Consider the following 23,621-nt stretch of genomic DNA (forward strand, 5'->3'; position numbering starts at 1 on the left):
GTTGTTCTCCTGGCTGAAGTTTGGTCCTTTTACAGCATCCTGCCATGCGATTACATTTGTTCCTGACCACCGAGAACACTCACATTAACTTTTATCGAGTGGAAAAAAAGTTAGCTTGTTTATATTATGCTAACATAGCTGTGTCGCTAGCGGTCACGTAGCACATCATTATATACCAGCTAGCCCAACTTCAGTAACCCTACAAACGTCACTGCTGTTTAGTTTTCTGTCTTCATTTATGCTGGAAGTGATAGCAGAGCTGTACATTTTAATTTGTTTCCAAAACCCCACAGTCAGGACATGCTATATTGTATTTAGATAGAAGCTAGCGAGCTAACTCCCTGCTAACTTCTAACTCCGTTAAATGTCATAAATTCCGTTTTCATGGATGCCTGGATGTTAAACTCAATTGTTACACCTGGTAGAGCAGAACGCTGATCATTTTATTAAAGATGAAAGACTTTAGACAGTTTTTCAACTCTCAGTAATGCCACAGTGATCGTTTGATATATGGACCTGCAGCGGAGTTTAGACCCAGACACGGCTAGTGACGTCAGACTGAACAACCGGATTGCCAACAAAGGTTATGTTACAAAGTATTGAGTTGTATTTTTGTTATTGACCAAATACTTATTTTCCACCCTGATTCACGAATAAATTCTTTACAAATCCTACCATGTGGATTCATGGATTTTTTTTTCTTTTCTTTTTTTTTTTTTTTTCCCACATTCTGTCTCTCACAGTTGAAGTGTACCTCTGGTGCAAATTACTGACCTCTGTCATCATTTTAGGTGGGGGAACTTGCACAATCGGTGGCTGACTAAATACTTTTTTGCCCCACTGTAAGTGTCACATCTATACGAAGTTAAGCACTGTTACACAGTTTTATTTCAGTGAGGTATTTTAATAAGAGGAGTCATTTCATTTTCCCTAAAGATGACGAAATGCAGGAGTTGTGCAGTTATGTGATTTAAATAATTAGAATTTTAGCAACATGTCAGTCCAATCGTCATATATTACAAAAATAATAAAAACCTTCCAACAAAAAGCTGGACTCTGGGATTTATAGCTGCTAAACTGGGTGATAGACAAATCATTAAGTATATAAAAAAAAATCTGTCTCAAGTCTCAACAGAAAAAATTTAGGGCTCACAATTACAAGCAACAATAAGAGAAGTGTCAGATTGCTGCCAGAGCTATGTAAATGTATACATCCACATTCAAGATTAGGCTTGGAGTAAAGCCAGCGACTATGTATTCTGCAAATGTTATGAGGGTTGGCATCAGAAGTACCCCATCAGACCACCCTCCCCTTAATCCTCAGTTACACTAGACGTGCATTTCTTTCCAGACCAGTGGTCCAGTTTGGTTGTTGCTCTACCTTTCCAGCTGCTCCTTAATAAAAGACGGGCACAAAATGTTTTTTATAGATATTCTTTTTAAAACGACAGAAAATTTCTGAACGGCCCATTCCTCTTTGCCAAATTCTATTTTTATACGTGTAAAGATATAAGAAAAAACAGTCGTATCTGTCACTTGAGTTAAAAGATTGAAGAGACTGAGAATACTTTAAATTAAGCATTCTATCTTAGAAAGATCCAATTGAATATATACCTGACGTTAACCTTTCAGAAAGTATTCTATGTTTTTACGTTTTACTTCAGCTATTTTATAATCGCTTTAAAGTCAAATGATTAAACATTTAGTTATTCTTATCATTTTATTATAGAATGGGTTTTAAAACTACAACCGTCTCGTTCAAGTGCGTCATAAAAAAGCGACTCAGTGTGTCACAGGAAGTGCCTTCTGATACACAGCTAGCTAACATTTAATGTTCATGTTAAGTTAATGGTAGCGTCAGTAAAATGCTGAACGACAGTGAACTTGCAAACTTACGGAATCGATTTAGAAGAGATGCAGAATTGCTTATGCGACCAGCAGATTCGGGTACCGAAGATGAAAAGAGTAAGGTTTAGAAAATGTATGCTGGCTAACGTTATTAGCCAGTTTGAACTAATATTTCTTCTTCGTCTTCTTCTTCTGAACGAACCATTTACGCTGGAAGCACCGTCACTGTTATCCACAGAGTTAACCCCGGTCTGTGACTTTAAAGGTGTCAAACTGTCACTTGAGTACAAATGGTGGTTGTCTGCCACAGGTACAGCTGCTGACCCGAGCAGAGGTTGATAGAAAAGTAACCTTTCTTTCTTTTTTTTGGTCTTTCTTTAAACCATTTAACGTTTTTCTTTCTTTTCATTACTTCGTCCCGGTGTTGTGGTATTAAGCTACAGGTAATTAAACGCAGACTCCCTCAGCTGTAACACAGCGGCTGGTCATTGTGACTGCAGCCTTTTTATTGTAATGGTGTCTTGTAGGCAGCTTGTACAACCGACACTTGTCCAACTCTGAGGCCTTAGCTGGCAGAAATCCACCAATTCTTGATTGTTTTGACTGTGAGACTGTGAAGAAACTCTGTGTCAGCTCAGCAACATAATACAGGGGACACTCTACCCCTACACAGTTATCAGTCGTGCCTTTGCCAGTGTAAACTGTAAGATAACCGAGATTGAGATTTCTTATGAATGGCTTTGTGTATATGACACCCATACCTGCTTATCATCACTGGGTCTCTATGGCAAGATAATGTATTATAGTACTATGCCAATGTTACATGAAGGATGAACCATTAGGCTTAACTTTGATTAAGATGTACAGCAGCTACTTATCTAGGGCGTCAAGTTCATAGTGAACTCTTTGTATAGTGGAGTAGCACGCTAAGCCACTTCAGCAGCCAACAACAATCTCTGATACGTTTAATCAACCATTAAATTATAGAGATTAATAGCCCTCTGAGAGGGAAGATTGTCTGAAGGAAACCTATCAGTTTTGCCTCAGAAGCTGCTTAAACGTTAAAGGCTGGAATTTGTACAACAGAGATTTGTCGTATGCCTTCTGATGAGACAAATCTTAGATTTGATTTATGTCATCTGGTGCTATAACTTCAGTTTTCTTTGAGTAATGCAGGGTGTTTAATATAATAACTTTACTTAGCATCTAATTTATAGTAAAACATCGTAACAGTGTACGGTCTGTTCTTCTGAGGTGTCCTGTAATTAAGTATGCTCTTAAAAAGGGCTTGAGTTAATGCAAATAATTTTTGTGCTTTTGTGTTTGTTTGTTTTTGTTTTTTTTTTATCTTTCAGGTCAAGAGGAAAAAGAGGTCAAACCACTCCCTCGCATCAATAAACACTCTGTTTTCTGGATTGTGGCTTCGGTAGTTGTGACATACTACGTGGACTTCCTCCGACACATCATGGAAAATGATGATATAAAAAGGTGAATGTGCTTTGTTGCTCACTCATTCCGCGTTATACTATTATTAAAATTTCTCAGATAATCACAGTAAACATTGTTCTTTTAAAGTGTTTGCTGTAGTTCTTTCTGAATATCATCAACATCAGTATATTTCATTGCATTTTGTGGAAAATGCATAATTTGTGATGATACTCAACATGAGTTCTATTAGCTAAGCAGGTTACTGTCCGCTTAGTTGTTGCATTTTGCCTGGACTATAGAACAGTACTGCTGTTTGGTTCACTAGCTGGTGCATGTGCACACAGACATTAGCTTGTATATTTTCTGCTGTTAATGTCTTTACTGTAGCTTATCTCATATAGAGTGACTGTTCTCTACTCTGCACTCTAATGATGCAGTGATAAGGAGATGCAGATTAGCACAATACCCTTGTATAAAAAGAGTCTTTCTTTTCTTTTCTTTTCTGGGGTGCACCAATTCCACCAAATGCCATACTCAGATACTTTTGTAACTTAATCATAGCTAGATGCTGATAACTGCAATAACAGAAAACATCCCACAATAAGAAGTGACGGATTATCTTCTTAAAGGCGTCACCTCCTCTGTGCACATTGTTTTTTTTAATATATTTCACATAATTTTTGTCAAATCAGTATTTCAGTTTAAAAAATTTTTTTTATATTACTTACATAATTGTAGTGTTGGTGTTATAAAGGAATACCTTTTTTTAACATTACATTTTCTTTCTTTATTTTTTAACTGTATCACCAAGCACTACTTTGTCGTTATGAAAGGTGCTTGAAAATCAAAACCCAAGAGGTGTTTTTTTTGTTTTTGTTTTTTTTTTCTTCTCTTTCAATGACATTGTGATTATATGATACTCGTGCGAATGTTTTCATGATGCAGCATGTTCTCTGTTTGAATAGACTAGCTTTAGATGTTGACACTGATCCTCATTTTAACCTGTTTTGCCAGTTGGTGGTTCAGCGTTGGTCTGTTACTCCTGGGGATCTGCTTGTCTCTGGCCACATTTTGCATTGTGTACTTGGAGTGGTACAAAGGCATCCAGCACTATGACCAAGAGTACCCTGCCATTCCTCCAATCACCACTGCAGCATTTATCGCTGCATCATGCAGGTAAAACGGGACATATCCTGCGTAATTACAAGTTAACTCCAAAGCATTGTTTTCACACAAAAAATGCAGCCATAGGTTTATATGCCAACAACATGTATAGCAAAGGCTATAGTACTTTTCTTCTTTAAATGTTTTTGCATAAACAATTTTATATTCTTTTGGGTATATAGTAAGAGATAATGGTAGGCAACTGACTGTCCAGTAAGATTTAAATGTTACTGTGGCATGTACTGTAATCAAAGTGGATCTTAATCTGTAGGGAATGAAAGCTGCTAAAGCTAGCCTCTATTGACTCAAACTGATCTAAAAGTATGTGTGTAATGTTATGAACAGTAAAAAGTGCCTAGCATTTCAGCACAATTTAAAATATGTAATAATTGACTTGTTTAATGGCAGCCATTTTGATAGCAGGTTAAAAACAAATATTGGTATTTAATCAAGGCTATTTGTGAAAGTGGAATGGAGCAGGTTTAGACATTTTCTTGCAGGTGTTTGTGTGTATACTACTGTGCAAAAAAGATGTTGAACCAACCCTCATTTCTTTATAATTTTCTAGGGAAATTGAAAGTAGGGGCAGCAAATTATTTTCTTTATATATTGTCTTGCATATTTGCAATATGCAATGCAGTATATAAGGCAAAAATAGAGTTTGTACAGTTCTCAAAAGCTGGAAAATCTATATCGTGTGTATATATGGTAATATCAATATGGTATAATGAATTTGTATAACCATTTTTATTTTTTAACACTGTCTGAACTCCCTTAGGCAAATCTTCTTACCATTTATTTAAGTAGTCTTCAGGAATAGTTCTCCAGGCTTCTTGAAGGACATTTAAAGCTCTTCTTTGGATGTTGGCTGACTTTTGTTCCATTCTCTGGCAAAATGATCCCACACTGCTTCAATAATGTTGAGATCTGGGCACTGGGGAGGCCAATCTATGACTGAAAGTTGGGCTGTGCGATATGATGAATTATATTAGAGGATGATATCGAAACGCTTATTGTTTCATATTTATACTCTATCACAAAACACAGTATTAACTGAAATATTCTTTCATTGGCACCACACAAGAACCAGCCAAAAAAAATTTAGGAGCTCGTTATATGATTTTGTGCACTGGTCAAAACATTCGATTCCAGGTACATAACTCCCAGCCGAAAACACTTCACCACGAGTCGATTTGCCTGTTTTATATTACGAGTGTCGGGTAAGTATTGGAGGAAATCAGCAACGTAGCATACTACGCTGGAACAACAGATATGTGGGTGAGCCGAACAACACATCCTTGTAAGAGTTTAATGGTGCACTGCATCCGAAACCGAACACTCTGCAGTCAGTGTCTGCAGAGGTTAGTTTCTTGACAACCATACAGGGACAGTAATGATAGCTGGAGGGCTCAGGGAAGCGCTTTCATGAGTGCAACGGGTCATCTAGTTTGTGTCAATACGCCATGTGGTTAACGCCATGTGAGGGTCATATTTGTTTCACTTTTGATTTAATTTAAATGTAACAAGAAATATTACTTCTGTTTATATAATCAACACATATAATCACAAAATCTACAGAAAATGTACTATATTGTGATATGTGTCATTATCGGGATAACAGATGGGTTATATCAGGAGATTTTTGGTCATATCGCACAACACTAACTGATAATGTTGCACTTTTGGTTTCTCTATCCAGTTAAGTTTTTACTTCATTGGCAGTGTGTTTGGGATCATTGTTATGCTGAAAAATAAAGCTGTCAGTCATCTTTCAGTTCATATTGCATGGTGGATCAAAATCTGCCAGTGTTTTTCTGCATTCATAATTCCATCATTTTCGACACAATTTCCAGCACCATTGGCTGAAATGTAGCCTCAAACCATGCCAGAGCCTCACCGAGTTTTACAAATGGCTGTAGGTACTCATTTTTGTACCTCTTCTGACCATGAAAGTGATGATTTGAACAAGAAATTTGAAATTTGGATTAATCGTTCCATAAGACCTCTTACCACATATTTCATTTCAGTTCATGTCTAATTTGGGATAAATCAGCTTTTTTTTTTTTCTCTCTCTCTATTTTTCTTCCTTGAGAATGCCTTCCTGACAGCTAGGGCCAGTGAAGGAAGTAGAAATAAATTGTGTGTTTTTTGTGACAGGCTGCTTTTGTTTTGTTTTTTTCTTTAAGTTGTCTGTTATATGTAGACACAACACTGGGTCATCCCTTGACTTGGGTGCTTTTTTATGCTTCAATGATTCATAGGTCAGTGTTAAGTGGACAAGAAACAACAAAAACAAAATCCTTTGAAAATGGACAGGTACAAGGACTGGACTAATAGTTGAGTGAAAAAGCAGCTAATGTCCAAAGAAAAGCTTTGAAAGGCCTTCAGAGAACCTTGAGAACTATTGATCAAGAGCCCCAAAAAGTTGATTCATCCAAGTGACTTCTTTAGTCTCAGGTGACTGCAGGTTTCGCCATCCTTTTAAACAGTACATTTGCACAATAACTGAAACTAGCACCACTGACGAACAATGGGCGTGAGGTCACTTTCTTGATCATTAATATCCAAATTTTCATCACCACTAATCAACAACCATTGATCAAAGCCCATTGATCAGTGGTTGCTATGAGTACCATTCACAGAGAGTTGGGAAACGGCTGCAGTCACAGCATTGTAAGATGGTGAAAGATGCACCCATAGTCCACCTCCTCAATTAAGAGATGGTCTTTCCCTTTTCAAGTAAATGGTCTCCTTGACCCCCTGCTCAAACCAGTGTTCCTCCCTGTCGAGGATCATTGAAAGAGTGGTCACTGGCCTGTAGGTGTGAGTAGACTCCTGGCCTGACTTTTCTGTGTTGTGCCATCTGCTTAGCCAGAGGTTGTTTGGTTTTCCCAATGTATAAATCATGGTTATCCTCCTGGCACTTAACAGCGTACACTATACTGCTCTGTGTCGGGACATCCGATCCTTGGGGTGGACCAATTTGTGACGCAGTGTGTTTCTGGTGTTAGGAGAAAATGCGTCTCAGCTGTTCTGATATTCCTGACACATAAGGGATCACTACGGGGTTTTCCTGAGGAAGCTCTTGTCCTTCTTCTCTCCTGGATCGCCTGGAGCTTCCTTTAGGTGTCTTCCCAGCTTTGATAAATGTCCAGGGCATTCTCGATATGTTCTTCAGCTTCCCTGGCCGCTGTATCTGTGGGGATGGTGTTCCCACTGTTTTATAATTAAATACACCATTAAATAATTAATTAAATGTGGCAATAATTAATTAAAATTGGAAATATATAATTAAACAAATGTTTAACGCTGCCACTGCAGCTTCTCTAACATTTTCTTGGTTGCCGTGCAAAGTAAGTCAAGACAGGTTGATCCTAGATAATCGATTGCTTGTGTGGACTTGGGGCAGCCAGGTATCCCAGAATGCATTTCAAATCTCAGGCAGCAATGGTGGTGGTGTAAAGTTTTAAAATACCCCATTTTTCTGTCACCAACTACACTTTTTTAATAGTGTTTTAGCCGCGAATGTCATGGCCTAATCTTTACATGTCTGGTCAGGTTGTCAACATAGGACATGTTTTCAGAGATGTCACTAGCTCTGCTAACGGTCAGCTGACAGAGTGCACCGAGCTCACAGCCCCGGTGTTCCATCGTAACTGTATTTTGTTTGTTTGTTTGTTTGTTTTTTACATTAACCGGTTTGTTTACATATTCCACTCTCCGTGTTCCACATGTTGCATCTGCAGATTCTCATTTTCACCGAACGATCGTCTCTTTCCGCCTGGTCTTGTGTCTCTGTGCTTCTGTAACATACAGAACGAGCTGACATTTTTCTCACGACACCAGCGATCAGTCAGTTCAACAAGCCCTCAGTTTACCTGCATGCATCCCCCTCCTCACATGTCAGCTGTTTAACACCTGCTGCTAATTCAAGAAACACATTACCTGGTGATAGTCAGTTTAGCTGGGCAGTCGTTGTTCGATATAACGCAATGTTGGCGCATTTTTCTGCAAAAGATAAGTAAATACAGTTTTTTTCCAGAGCACAGAGCTGCTGGAGCTTTTTCCCTACAGAGCACTTTATAGGCGAACCCACTTGATCAGCGGCTGATGTCCAATCACCGGCACAGCTTTGAAATCTCACCTGAGTTTTAGCTCTCAGTGGTTACACACTGGATTTATATAGCTTTAATGCACATAAAAACAGCTGCTTGTTTAAGTGACAATACATGAATGTTTTTTTGGTTTTTTTTGGCACTAGTAAAGTCAGTTATATCATTATCGCAAATTTTCAAATATATATCGTGATAAATATTTTTGGCCATATCGCCCTACTCTAGCTGGTCGGTGCTGAGATTGGTTCTGGTGCTGAGGTTGGGGTCATCTTGTAATCGCTTACAAACTACCTCCACTGCTTCAGTGACTGGGATGCAAGTGAAGAGAGATGTAACATCGTACGAGACCATGGTTTCATCTGCCTACATAATGACATCTCTCAACAAAATCCAAGGTGTTCTTGATGTGGTGTTTAGAGGTGCCTACTAACGGGTTGAGGATCGAATCCAGAACCGAGATGTTATAGGTGACTGAGTTGATCATAAAGACAATTGGTCTTAAAGGTACACCCTGTTTATGCATCTTTAGCAAACCACATGGACTTGGTGTAGCTTCCCCTGGGTATATCCTGTGGTATGAGGTCTGGTCAATGGCATTGTCTTGTTCTAACTACTTCAGACACCATCTTCCTGTAACCACGTCCTGGGTCTCGTTTCAGGGGCTCATAAGTATTTTTGTCACTGTGGCAAAATGTTCTCATGATAGTCTTTCTGGCTTAGCAAAACTGTGCACCTACCTTTGTCTGCCGGAAGAATGATATTGTTTTCGTCATTACTAAGGGATGTGAGTGCTTTGCTCTCCTCCATGCTCCTCAAAGCTTTGCATTGTTTAGACAGGCTGAAACCTTTGTCCGCAGTTGCTCTGCTTCCACATCTTCAATGTTGTTGTTTCAAATTGCTGTTTCTATGGCTGTGATCGGTTCCACTAGCCATATTTGTGTCGGTATCACAGCAAAGCTCTACCCTTTCGCAAGGATGTTTTTCTCTGCTTGGGTGAGTTGTCTGTCAGACAGATTTTTCACCCACTTGTCCAGTTGTATTTTCACTCATTATGCAAATGTACCGTTTAAAAGGTTGGGGAAAGCTGCAGTCAGCTGAGACTGAAGAAGTCATTTGGATGAGTGACAAATCATTTCTCCCACTGAAAACACCACGTCCAGATGAACAGAATCAACTTTTTGGGATTTCCTTACCTCTATGATTGAGCATGCATAAAGATGTTGCTCTGGAGCATTTTTAAACCGTGTTGCTTCCTTAGGAAAAAACAGAAAGAAATGTGATTCAATAGGAAAAAAAGAGGTGATTCAATACTTTGCCACAATGCATACAGCACAGTATTTATTTAGTAGTTTTTTGTTTGTTTGTGAGTGCAAAAAAAATTAAAGATCATAATACTTTATTTATCCCATACTTCTTTATTCTCAAAAGATGATAATGGTGATGATGATGATTATTATTATTATTATTATTATTATTATTAAAGACAGATATATTGCATTATAGCAACTGATAGCATGTGGTGTTTAAAACCTAAAATAAAATAAAATGCCTGTATATGATGAAGGGGCAGAGGAGCTGAATCTGATAGAGAAACAGCTCTGTTGCCTGTCCTCTCACATCTTTTTGTAACAGGGAGCATCTGTATTCAACTAATATTTTACAAATGATCAATACTCAAACATTTCTCAATTATTTGTCTTGCAGCTTTAACATTGCATTATGGCCAGTGTGGTCCTTCTTCACTCCACTCATCCTCTTCACACAGTTCATGGGTGTGGTCATGTTCATCTCTTTGCTTGGATGAATAGGAAAGGTGGGACAGTGTTCTTAGTTTTTTTTTGTTTTTGTTTGTTTGTTTTTTAAATAACTATACTGTGGACATTTTAATTTTCACAGAGTGTCTTTTTTTTAATCAATCTGTTGACATTGTATTGTCTTTTGGACACATCTTCAAAGTGGCAAAGAGTTTTAAGCACTAAAGTAAAGAGAGACTGCACTGTCCAGCGCACTCTGTTAATTGAAATTGTTGGCAGTAAAGGTTAAATTATCTTAACTATTTTGTTGTTGGATATGTCACCAAAAAATACATCTTTCATTGAAACTTAATGCTTTATATAGCACAGTGTTTTCCAACTACTGTGCTGCGGCACATAGGTGTGCCGTGGAAGATGATCTGATTCCATCTGATTAGTACTCTAAGCCAGCGGTCCCCAACCCCCGGGCCTTGGACCGGTACCGGTCCGAGAGTCGTTTGGTACCGGGCCGCGAAACTTGAGGCTCAGGTGTGAAATGTATGGTTTTCAGGGTTTTTATCGGTTTTCAGCGTTATTTTGTTATCGTTTTTATTGTTAACTCTGTTTTCCTGAGTCTTTTCACGTGTGTTATGAATAAATCTTCTTTTTTTCGGTACCTTTCAAAGCTAGTTTTATTTTGTTGTATTTATCCGCGACACCTTAAAGGCCGGTCCTTGAAAATATTGTCTGGCATAAACCGGTCCATGGCGCAAAAAAGGTTGGGGACCGCTGCTCTAAGCAATCAGCGGGCAGAACAATTATATTTTCTTCCACTAGAGGGCAGTACAACTACCTGCTGTAATTAAATGGGTTGCTAACTGCCAGTAAAACAGAAGAAAACCAAGAAGAAATTACATAATAGTCATGCTGTGAGAATAGCAATCGATAAATATCTGAAAAGAAAAGTAGTCGATCTGACCTGGGTCCTGGAGAAAATTCCAACCCAGATGAAGGCCCTAGCATGTGTGATTTTTCTAAAATGAAATATGTGCCGTGGCTCCAAAAGGTTGGGAAACACTGATATAGCAAATAATGGATTTTTATGTAGTGGCTGTCCAAGATGAAATTATGCAAGTTCTAAATGTAGAACCTTCTAGGAAAAAATAAATTACATGTACAGCAGAAATTGTTTCGTAAGTTTCTTTCAGGTAAGTACACTGAGTGTGCAGTGATGGCATAATCGTGTATACACTTACCAGCCCTCTTTTTTTTTTTTAGCTTGAACCATTTTTACCACATGAAAAGCAATAGTGTACTGAATTTCATTCAGACCTACCACGCTATCCCGCAACCTTTTCAATTCAAAATCTTTCCCATGTTTGATTTACTCTACATACATGCTTTGACACCATTGTCAAGACAAAGCACCATACACTGAGTGATAGGTTTTTTTGTTGTTGTTTTTTTTAATAGAACTGCTCTCGATGCGTCCAATATCATTTTTGCTTTTTTGTGGTTACAGTCTTTCTTTTCACTTGTCTGAGGAATCTTTGAGTCTTGAAATGCATTACATAAAATAGCAGCATTAGCTAAGTCCCAAAACAAGCTAGAGGTACATGAAATGTCTAGCAGGTAAGGAGCCTGAGCTAGTGAGTGAAGTTGATCCATAGTTTGATGGGACTGGAGTAACTTTGATGCATATTTGGGCAGTGCAACCAGTTTAATGTGGATGGGATGGAATAGACTGGATATTTTATTATTATTTTGACTGGTAAAACACAAGGGAGCAAGGTTTTGGAGGTAATTAAATTTAATACTTGGTGGCAGGGCTCTTGAGGTGGATACGATTTACCCTAAATGTCTGTAAGTTATGTAGCTGTCTTGGATGATGCATGCTAATGCCACATAGAATTTGTGGATTGTGGCTATGACGCAACTGGGAGGAGAATTGGCACCTCAAGTTCTGATTCTTAGCCACAAGCAGGTTGCGTGCCTGCTCTAGCTTTGGAACAAGTTGCTGCTCCAAATAGAGATGTTCAAGTATCTCAGGGTCTTGTACATGAGTGAAGATGGAGTGGAATGGGAAACTGGCAGATGGATCAGTATCATCAGTTGATCTCCATTCCTGTCCTCAGCTAAGGTCACAAGTCCTGGGTTGTAAACCAAAGAATGATTATGTGAAAAAGTGTCAGAAATGAGCTCTTTCCTAAAGATGTGTGAATTGCCGGCATTATAATCAATCAATTGTTACTTATTTTTGAAATAGTCAAGTTGTCATTTTTTTCTCCTTTCCTTTAATGAACTTGGAAATTAGTTGATATAAACTCATTTTATACTCAAACAGATGTTTGGCTTAATTTAGTTGATTAGACCTCTACTAGGTTTTACTTGAATGACATCTCACTGTGGCGTATAGGACAGTGTAATAGTTGAAACCCACAAAATAAAATCTCCTCCCATGTTCTTGGCATGATAAATTAAATGTCAGGTACTTTTTTTCCCTGTAGCTTAAAGAAAACAAAAGCATGATTCATTGTCCCCTTGCTGACCCTGTACATGTACAGAAGCATTGTTGTTGAACCAGTTGTCTCTTAAGCTTATTCTTTTTGTTTGTAATGGACATATTTGAGAGCAGCTGTTTTGATATGAGCAGGGTGAACACAGATGTTACTAATGACATGAATTAAGCTTGCGTGCCTACATCCACATGGACACTTTTTCCCCAAGTACATTTTGAACTATATCTCAGTGAAACTCCCCCAACTAAAAAAAAAATTAAAAATAAATCACTCCCTTTCTAAAAAAAACCCCAAACAAATTCCAGCCTTTATTTGTATGTAAATACACACGCCTTCATCAGAGAATAAAAGTCCATGAACACAGAATCGTTTCTAGTGGTATGCCCCCAGTAGGGCGGTCCAGATATGGTGTTACACCAGTCGCAAGCTACCACCTTATGGTGAATGGAATATTCCACCAGTGAATGTTGTTGTTTTCTTTTTCTTAAACCTATTGTTCAGTGGGAATGGTACACTGGTGATATGGTGATAAACTTTTCATATCTTTTTAAATAACCTCAATTACAATATAAACTGTCTTTGGAGTATAGCCAGGTGAGAATATATTTATTGGGCTGCAAAATCATTAAAGATCACAAAGTGACATACATGTGTTACCAATAGAGAGTTCTAGTACATGCCAACAGCTTTCATCTGAAGTGGCTTACAAAAATTTTCCCTTTTGGTAAATTTCAATGAGTCAGAAGACGCTGACCAGTAAAGGGGATTTGAAATGAAATCTGAGGAAATGGTGTCACATTTTCAGGAACACGGATATAAAAACACTACCCTGCAGAAATCGTAAACTATAGCCTTGGACAGGTGAATGTTACTACACAGTAATGCTCGGAAACCAACAGAAGATAATTACTATTTGTGTCTACATGTATTACAGAGGTGTGTGTGTGTGTGTGGGGGGGGGACCCCAAATAATTTGTAGGAATTAGAGTATTATTGAGAGTGAGTGATGATCTAATGAGTCAAATCTTCCCTGAACCACCCTTAGTTTCAGAAGATCTTAGATTCTGTGTCACAATCCGGTAGGTGAAAGAGATCCAAAAAGAGAGTTTTTCAGAGAGTCTGTTTTCATGGATTCAAAACACAAAAATGCATAGAAAAAGCCACACTTGCCAAAATACCTGTGTAGATGTAGCCTAAAACAATGTGAACAAGTTTGGATATTTGCTTTTTTTTTTCACTTGTCATATGTTCTCAGATTCTTTCTCATCATGTTAAATATTGTATTTCTGTATGCAACTAATATTTTTTTTTTTAAAAATATTCACTATTCAAACATTTCTCTATACTTGTCTTGCAGCTTTACCATTGAGTTATGGCCAGTGTGGTCCTCCTTTACTCCACTTATTTGATTCACACAGTTCATCGGTGTAATTATATTCATCTCGCAATCTTTGTGTTGCTGTTTTTTGTTTTGTTTTGGGGTTTTTTTTTTTGACTGCTATAAAGATTTTAATTTTCATTGTCTTTTATCAAACAACTGAGATTGTATTGTTTCTGTTTTAAAGATACTAAAGGTAGTACTAAAGGTAGTAAAAGGTACTAAAACAAAAAAAAGCTGCACAGTGCATTATGTATAGTAAAATGATTGTAAATAAAGATTAAAACCATTCAACTGTCTTGTTTGTTGTCCAGCCTAATCAACTCCAATTCACTACAGTGTTGAGTTTTGTTTGTGGGTTGTTGTTGTTGTTGTTGTTGTTGTTGTTGTTGTTGTGGGTTTTTTTTTTTGTTTTTTTTTTAAGAATTTCTTTATTTTCTTTATTTACCTTCAGACGTTTTTCTTTGGAGACTTGCTAGGTTTTCATTTAAATTAGTCCAGTCCTTGTACCTAACAGTTTTTAGGGAAGTGTTGTTGTTTTTTTTGGTTCATTAAGCTACTTTGCACTGACCGGTGAGTCATTCGACTATTAAAAAAAAAAAAAGCATCTAACTCAAGGGAGTCTTGTGTCTAGTGACGCTGGCCGTCTTGCTAAAGAAAAATGTAACAAATTATATATCTATGCGCTTTGTTGCCAGCAGCCTGGCACAATATGGAAGTAATTAAATCCAATTTCTTTTGTTAAATCTATGAAAGATGTCAAAAATAACAGCTTGACAGGCATGAAATAGTGTTTTTTGCATGTGAGATATTTCTAGAGATATTGGCTGAAGTCTGTGTGCAATGTGTCCTTAAAAATTTTCAGAAGCTGGGGAAGAGGAGGACAAGACAAATCATCTCATGCGCCACAATGCTGACATGTTAGCTGAGCAAAATGACATTAAATTGGCTCCACTGTAGGCTCCACCTACTTAGCTTGACAAAGTTGCATTTTATTTTTAACATTCCTCTACTGATTAGTTACCAAAAAGTTGCAAATGCTTTCCTACTGCTTGAGGGTGTTGCACACTCACAACCACTCCTTATTGCAAGACAATTGTACAGGTCACTTGACAGGAGGCAACCTTTTACTGTCTGACATGGATTGACTGAAATGACTCTGATTGTTCAAGGTTTGCAAATAATTGCTGTCTAGTTTATAAATGCAAATTGAATCAGACAGCAACAGATAACAACATGTTGTCAATCTTTGCCATTGAATACAACTCCAGGGGACTCGGCTCACTGCCAAATGGTTGTATTCTGGTTATATTCCTATGGAACAGGAAGTTGCAAACTTAAAGTGTAATAAACCTAGCACAAAAGGTAAGGACAGGTGTGTTTGGTCTATTCTTTGGTTTAACAATGCTTCTTGGCAATAAATCTTATACTACTGGAAAGCCTGTTTATTTCCCTTGTAAGGAAATTGTATTTATGGGTTGAGCAGCAGAGTTGAGTATGTGTTATGCCCATGAAAAACTTGCCATTTCTTCTCTTATTCTGCTATTGACTCGTTTGTCAACACCTGGAGTCGGCACCTGTCAAGAAGAGGCTTTGAAGTGGGCGCCCAAAGAAGACGACACCACAATCGTTTCCTCACTCAGCCTTCCATATGCTACTGAAATTTTGTTAAATGAATAAATTGTTTAATTGCCAGTATGTCTTGTTTCTTCATCCATTTCAATAAACAACACCTAACAGGAGTCAATAGCAGAGCAAGCTGTTTGGCAGGGAAGATTTGGCAAGTTTTCAATGGATCCTTCCACATACTGAATGCTGCTGCTCAAACCACAAATGCATTTTCGTTAGAAATGTGGCACCATTTAAGGGAAAACAAACAGGCCTTCCAAAAATATGAGATTCAGTGGCAAGAAGCATTTTTACAACAAAGGCACAAACCAGCGTGGACATGCCAGCAACAGCTATACTGATTGGGCATAGCATTATGACCACCTGCCTAATATTGTGTTGGCCTGCCTTTTACTGCCAAAGAGCCTTGACCTGCTGGGACATGTGCTCCAATACACCCCTGAAGACGTGCTATGGTATCTGATACCAAGATGTTAGATGGATTTGAATTTTTTCTCCACCATATCCCACACATGCTCAATTGGACTGAGTTGTCAAAGTCAGCGTTGCACTCCTCCAAACATTTCTGAACCATTTTTGCTTTATGGCAGAGTACATTGTCTTTAGCCACAGCTATCGGGGAATAGTGTTTCCATGAAAGGGTGTTCAACAGTTCTTAGATAGATGGTGCATGTCAAAGTAACATCCCGATGGATGGCTAACCCCATGCTTCCAAACTCAACACTGCTCAAACCATGACGCTTCTGCTACACTACATCTTGGTCCCAGGTATTCCCCAGATAAGTAACACACACACACGGCCATCCATACGATGTAAAAGAAAACATGATTCATCAGACCAGGCCACCACCTTCCACTTCTCCATGGTTCAGTTCTGATGCTCACGTGCCATTGTTTGCCTTTTCGGCAGTGGACAAGGGTCAACAATGGGCACTCGACTGGACTGTGGCTATGCAGCCCCATACACAACAAAGTGTGTATTTGACAAATTGCTATCAGAACCAGCATTAACTACTTCTGGCAATTTGAGCAATAGTAGCTCTTCTGTTGGATCAGAAAACAGAGGCCGGCCTTTGATCTGTACACACATCAGTGACTCTTGGCTGTCCATTACCCTGTCTCTGGTTCACTGCTGTACAATTTGACCCTTGTCAAACTAGGTCAAATCCTTATCCTTGCCCATTTTTCCTGCTTCAAACACATAAAACTTTGAGGACAAAATGTCCACTTAGTCCCTAATATAGTCCAACCACTAATATGGGCACGATGTAGAAATAATCAGTGTTCACCTGCCAGTGGTCATAATCTTATGCCTGGTTGGTGTATGTGATTTTCTATAATTTATCACGGTTAATTGCTGCCAACTTGACTCCGTTCAGTCACAGATTGATATAAATGGCCTGTATTTGTATAACGCTTTATTTAGTCCCTAAGGACCCCAAAGCGCTTTACACATTCAGTCATCCACCCATTCACACACACATTCACACACTGGTGAAGGCAAGCTACATTGTAGCCACAGCTGCCCTGGGGCACACTGACAGAGGCGAGGCTGCTGGAAATTGGTACCACCGGGCCAACTGACCACCACCAGTAGGCAACGGGGGAAGTGTCTTGCCCAAGGACACAACGACCGAGACTGTCGGAGCCGGGGCTCAAACCGGCAACTTTCCGATTACAAGACGAACTGCCAACTCTTGAGCCACGATCGCCCCATATAGACTAATAGTACCCTGACTCTGTCATATGACAGCATTTATGGTAAGTTTTAATGATATTGTTGATATGTCTGACAATCAAATTTTTTAGCAAAAATAGCTAAAGTTATATAACTTTATTTTATTGGAAATGGATAATGGCAAAGTTTAACTTTGAGGATGTAATGTGCAGTTGAAAAAAGGTGATAAATTGGAATTTATATTACTCAGCATCTTGAAATCCGAGCTGCTCGACGAAGCCTGACGCCCACTTTCAGCTAATTTAGAAATTGCATCTTATACACGTTTGTCACAGAGATGAGAGGGGCATTTTTAGCTGGGTTAAACTGCTCGTTCCTTGTGATATTCCACATTAGCACTTTGTTGTTCACTGTCTGTATCTCAACTCTTATGCTTTGATTTTTGACTTTCCGTTTTTCATTTACCAATTTCAAATCCTGCATACTGAACACAGGCAGCTTTTGTTCAGATTTCAGATATATAATCCAAATTCATTCTTTCTTAAGCTGAAGGCAAACCTTTGACATGACATAGTAATAATTAAAGAGCTGGGCCATTACTTTTAAATAAATGTATAAAATTTATTAAAGCTTCGTCAGAATTCTGAACCTTAGTAACAAATCATTTCACCAAAATGATTAACTGTATACGCAATAAACCAACATGGCCCTTGCATCACAAGATGTTAAAATGATAACTAAACAGATATCAATGCATCTAAGCAAAACTGTACTGAAAGCATAAATTTTGACGAATGACTGGCAAGAAATCTTTGGTAACATCTGCAATGCAAAAAAAAAAGAAAAAGCTGACAGTAGCTGACACGCACGAGACACCTTGTTATGTAAATACAGTTTCAGTCAGTGAAAACATCTCAAGCCATCATACAATGCAAATAATCCCTTTTACTGACAGGTCATTTGTTTTTGCAGTTGTGCGCTAAAAAATGACATTTTCAAAATAGGAGTCACACTAGTGCTTGTTAAACAGTCAGAAGGGTTTGAGTAGATTCTTCTTTCTGATAACCAGTTTATGAAATACTATTTCGTGTATTTTTTCTTTAAAGTACAACAATCAGGTCTGACAGTGTGAGTACAAGAAAATAATTATTAGAATACAATGTGTTAAATTTGCTCAGATGAGAGGGTCCAGCAGTAGATCAGAGGAATAGGGAAGGATTTGTCTGTGTGTTTCAGTTGGTTTAGCTATAGGCCTGAGAGTGTGTGTAATTGTTTAGAGAGAAAGGAATTTATGGACACTGGGGGTTTGCCTGTCATAAAAGGAGACAGGAAGCTACAGTTGGGGGTTGCTGATGCTGATGCTTGTACCTTTAATAAAAGTTCATAATTGCCATAACTTGGAAGTAGGTTTGCAGGAGACTCTCCACCTTATCTGTAAATGTAAGACAACAAGAGGCCAATGGCCCAGTAGATGCACAGTGGGGGTCTCAGTGTTTGTAATATGCTAACTGTGTTTTGTATGTTGTCTAAAGGAATTTGGTGTAGACTGGGTGAGGAGATTACTGTTGTGACCGGCAGGAAGCCACAGATACAGAGACACACACACACACAGTGCTTTAACTGTTACGCACCCACACCTACATGCACACTCACTCACGTGCACTTACATAGAGACATGGGTATGCGCACACACAGGCACTCACGTGCTCGTGCATACACACACAGACAAAGAGTTTGCAGCACACCGTGGGGGTTTTATGATGGGGTCGCTTCTATAAAGCTGACTGTAACAAACAAAGGAGTGGAAGATCTGCAGAGAGACACCGGCCTTGCACATCTCCCCTTCTAGAAGATGCATGCTTAACTGAAGATGAATAAAGGTTTTGTGAAATGACTACTGAGTCCTGTGCCGTCTCTGGATGCCTCGAGGAATAAAAAAAGCACCGGGTGAAACTGGTTTCGTAACAGTTTTGGTGCCGAAAACCTGGGATTTGCTCGAGGCCCAGAGAGGATGAATTGGCAGAGCTGAGATCGTGAAACAAGGCGAACAGAGAGCTAGCTCACATGATTAAAAGGTAAGCACGACCTGTTTATTTTCGAAGCGTGCATATTGAATAAAGCCTAAATTATCTGTTCGCTAAGTTGAGCGTATCCCAGTGTAAATTCACTCAGTAGGTAAAAGAAGCGGTGTTTGATCCATCTTAGTTATTAGTTAATAGAAGCGGTGTTTCATCCGCGGCCGTGTGTGATCTGTCTTAGTTATTAGGAAAAAGTGGCGGTGTTGTGATCCGCCCCCATGCGTTAAAGCAGGAGACGTGTGTTTCTATTTAGTTAGAAAGTGGGGTTTAAGGCCTCGTCACCGGCTGAGGGCCGTGTGTGTTCCGGGCTTGACAGCCCCACTCCCTCTCGGACGCGAGGGTGAGACCTGTGGGACAGGAGGTCCAGGGTGGTAACCTGGGGATTCGGAACTCCTAAGTAACTAACTCGGGCTAGAAGTCCCTGTCACAGTCTAAAGTCTGCATAAAAGCAGGATCGGTTGCTTTCGCCGGTTAGATTCCGAGCTGAGTTGAACCAGTGCCTGATGCAGAAAGAGGACTGTGTAGTGTGTGTGAAAGCGCCGTTAGAGTCTGTGTCTCGTCCGAAGTATGGGAGTCAATTAAAGTAACAAAAAAGAATTTGTGTCTAAAAGTGTCTGTTTGTGGTGTGTAGAAATTGCGGCAAGAGGCCATGTCACGAAATGTTGCAAACTGTGAAGTCAATTGGGGGGTTTAATTTGGTTTTATTTTGGGGAAGAGAGAAACCGCGGCATCGAGTCCGTGGCGCAGTTTGAATAATTCGTGAGGCAAACGTGGCGCGATCTGAAGATCGTGAGCCTAATTGTCCTACAGTGGAGCAAAAAAGTATTTAGTCAGCCATCGATTGTGCAAGTTCCCCCACTTAAAATGATGACAGAGGTCAGTAATTTGCACCAGAGGTACACTTCAACTGTGAGAGACAGAATGTGAAAAAAAAATCCATGAATCCACATGGTAGGATTTGTAAAGAATTTATTCGTAAATCAGGGTGGAAAATAAGTATTTGGTCAATAACAAAAATACAACTCAATACTTTGTAACATAACCTTTGTTGGCAATAACAGAGGTCAAACGTTTACTATAGGTCTTTACCAGGTTTGCACACACAGTAGCTGGTATTTTGGCCCATTCCTCCATGCAGATCTTCTCGAGAGCAGTGATGTTTTGGGGCTGTCGCCGAGCAACACGGACTTTCAACTCCCGCCACAGATTTTCTATGGGGTTGAGGTCTGGAGACTGGCTAGGCCACTCCAGGACTTTCAAATGCTTCTTACGGAGCCACTCCTTTGTTGCCCGGGCGGTGTGTTTTGGATCATTGTCATGTTGGAAGACCCAGCCTCGTTTCATCTTCAAAGTTCTCACTGATGGAAGGAGGTTTTGGCTCAAAATCTCACGATACATGGCCCCATTCATTCTGTCGTTAACACGGATCAGTCGTCCTGTCCCCTTGGCAGAAAAACAGCCCCATAGCATGATGTTTCCACCCCCATGCTTCACAGTAGGTATGGTGTTCTTGGGATGCAACTCAGTATTCTTCTTCCTCCAAACACGACGAGTTGAGTTTATACCAAAAAGTTCTACTTTGGTTTCATCTGACCACATGACATTCTCCCAATCCTCTGCTGTATCATCCATGTGCTCTCTGGCAAACTTCAGACGGGCCTGGACATGCACTGGCTTCAGCAGCGGAACACGTCTGGCACTGCGGGATTTGATTCCCTGCCGTTGTAGTGTGTTACTGATGGTGACCTTTGTTACTTTGGTCCCAGCTCTCTGCAGGTCATTCACCAGGTCCCCCCGTGTGGTTCTGGGATCTTTGCTCACCGTTCTCATGATCATTTTGACCCCACGGGATGAGATCTTGCGTGGAGCCCCAGATCGAGGGAGATTATCAGTGGTCTTGTATGTCTTCCATTTTCTGATGATTGCTCCCACAGTTGATTTTTTCACACCAAGCTGCTTGCCTATTGTAGATTCACTCTTCCCAGTCTGGTGCAGGTCTACAATACTTTTCCTGGTGTCCTTCGAAAGCTCTTTGGTCTTGGCCATGGCAGAGTTTGGAGTCTGACTGTTTGAGGCTGTGGACAGGTGTCTTTTATACAGATGATGAGTTCAAACAGGTGCCATTCATACAGGTAACGAGTGGGGGACAGAAAAGCTTTTTACAGAAGACGTTACAGGTCTGTGAGAGCCAGAGATTTTCCTTGTTTGAGGTGACCAAATACTTATTTTCCACCCTAATTTACGAATAAATTCTTTACAAATCCTACCATGTGGATTCATGGATTTTTTTTTCCACATTCTGTCTCTCACAGTTGAAGTGTACCTCTGGTGCAAATTACTGACCTCTGTCATCATTTTAAGTGGGGGAACTTGCACAATCGGTGGCTGACTAAATACTTTTTTGCCCCACTGTAGTTTGGTTGAGGTGTAAAAGAGCGGACGGCACCCGCTCTGTGTGCTGATCAGGGCGTTGTCTTGAATCACAGCAAGAGGAAGTGTCTCGCAGAAAGTTGTGAATGGAACTGCGAGAAGCATGAGGTGTGTGAGAGCCAGCCTCGAGGGGCGAGTTCACAGGTGGAACCAATGAGGAGTAAGATGTGTGTGTGTGTGTGTATGAGAGAGAAATAAAGGTGGGGGTGAGTGACCAGGCTGTGTGTGTGTGTGAATTCCTTGATGACAAAAAAGGGAGACAAAGTTGATTTTCTGTGAAATAATAATAGTCAAGAAATCAAAGTGATCAAATAGGAGAAAATGAACTAAAATAAATAAAGAAAACTAAATAGTGGATTAGTGTTAAGGTAATGATAAATAAATTGATAAAATTAACAGTGACATTTAAAGGTGATCAAGTACTTAAGGATGAATCATCATCATCATTTATTTATATAGCACTTTAAAAACACACCTGGTAGACCAAAGTGCTGTACAATACTAATATGAATGGAGAATTTGATTGTGGACTGGATGAGAGCTGTTGGGGAGAAAGGAAAATGAGGTTGGAGGAGTGAGTTAACAGGCTGATGTGTGGGTGTAAAACAATGGATTAAAAAAAAGAAAGAAAAATAATGAAAACAAAGAAAATAAAAAGTGTGGAAGTGTGAGTGAGAAATTGTCTCCAACTGGGGGAAGCAGTGATACTACAGGTCACCTTCTTCCCCTGCTGCTGGACACAAAACAAAACATGATTTGGAGTGTTGTGGATGAAAATAATTAATAACAACATCAAGAAGATTTTTTGTGTTTGCAGTTAAGAACAAATAAAATTTTCATTTTTGAGGGTTTAAAGTCAGGAGAGTTTAAAACAAAATAAGCGGAGATGTGTTGCTTTAGGAGTGATGAAAAAATATGCAGTCACAGTGAATAGTGAAAGTCTCTCAGTCTGTCGATTACAGGTGGGGAACGGACCTGGATCAAATTTCCATGGGCAGCAGTCAGAAGAAAATTATAGGTTAAGATCATTAGAAACACCCAGTCTGAATTTTGGCTGAATTGTTTTGCAGCTTCCCTTCCTAATCCTGAAAAAGCAAGCTCCAAGGAAGATAACCTCTCCTTGAAGACAAGTAGTGCAGTTCCAGAAGCACAGCCATGAACATCAACAGTGGACAGCAGTCCAAGAGACAATACCATAGTCCTGAGCAGAGAGGTCCAGCAGCGCTATGAGCAAATGGCATCAGAAAGAGAAGATCCATCATCTTGATTGGATGAATGGAGATGTGTTTCCAGCAAGCTGCAACTTCACTGTGTGTGAAGGACTTTTGAGAAGATTGTTGGACTTTGACATTTGCCATGTTTGGAGCAAGATGGCAATGAAAGAGACAGTGGGAGAAAAGAAGAACTGTCATTGGACTGCAAAGTGGGAGAGGAGAACGGAGTGAGAGGAGCAGGTGAGGACAAAGAGGAACGCTGCTGTTTTAGTGTGGGGAATTAAATTGGGTTAAGAAATCCGGGGAGACAAGCGACTGCCTTAAAGTGGAGAATTGACAGTGTCCAGACCACCACAAAAGGGGGAGGAAGACAAGCACTGAGGTATGCAAGTGTACTGCCTGAGAAA

At 39.5% G+C, this 23,621-nt stretch overlaps 2 protein-coding genes across 4 annotated transcripts in view; both read left to right on the forward strand.

The window, feature by feature from the left end:
* The first annotated feature begins 1,769 nt into the window (after window positions 1-1,769).
* tmem128 (transmembrane protein 128) lies at window positions 1,770-15,843 on the forward strand. 3 transcript variants are annotated; one of them, XM_080891816.1, is made up of 5 exons: window positions 1,772-1,965; window positions 3,204-3,336; window positions 4,291-4,452; window positions 10,260-10,368; window positions 14,165-14,479. In XM_080891816.1, exons 1-4 carry the CDS (start codon window positions 1,866-1,868, stop codon window positions 10,357-10,359), a joined length of 495 nt encoding a protein of 164 aa, XP_080747942.1. In that variant the 5' UTR covers window positions 1,772-1,865; the 3' UTR covers window positions 10,360-10,368; window positions 14,165-14,479. The 3 variants fall into 3 exon arrangements, with proteins under 3 accessions (XP_080747943.1, XP_080747942.1, XP_080747941.1); XM_080891817.1 differs by lacking the exons at window positions 10,260-10,368; window positions 14,165-14,479 and adding an exon at window positions 15,051-15,843 and having other exon boundaries at window positions 1,770-1,965; XM_080891815.1 differs by having other exon boundaries at window positions 1,773-1,965; window positions 10,260-14,479.
* Window positions 15,844-18,679: 2,836 nt separating this feature from the next.
* otop1 (otopetrin 1) overlaps window positions 18,680-23,621 on the forward strand; it is a 29,925-nt gene continuing 24,983 nt past the window's right edge. Inside the window, exons 1-2 of the mRNA XM_080891735.1 lie at window positions 18,680-19,567; window positions 23,071-23,596. The gene's annotated coding sequence lies outside the window, so the exon portion shown is untranslated. The remainder of the gene's footprint in view (window positions 19,568-23,070; window positions 23,597-23,621) is intronic.

This window comes from Rhamphochromis sp. 'chilingali' (assembly GCF_963969265.1).
Source record: "Rhamphochromis sp. 'chilingali' genome assembly, chromosome: 9".
Lineage (NCBI taxonomy): Eukaryota > Metazoa > Chordata > Actinopteri > Cichliformes > Cichlidae > Rhamphochromis > Rhamphochromis sp. 'chilingali'.

Coding starts and splice junctions, on each gene's coding strand:
- tmem128 (XM_080891816.1), top strand. CDS start 1,866: ATGCTGAACGACAGTGAACTTGCAAACTTACGGAATCGATTTAGAAGA. Junction 3,337..4,290: donor GAAAATGATGATATAAAAAG/GTGAATGTGCTT, acceptor CTGTTTTGCCAG/TTGGTGGTTCAGCGTTGGTC. Junction 4,453..10,259: donor TTTATCGCTGCATCATGCAG/GTAAAACGGGAC, acceptor TTTGTCTTGCAG/CTTTAACATTGCATTATGGC.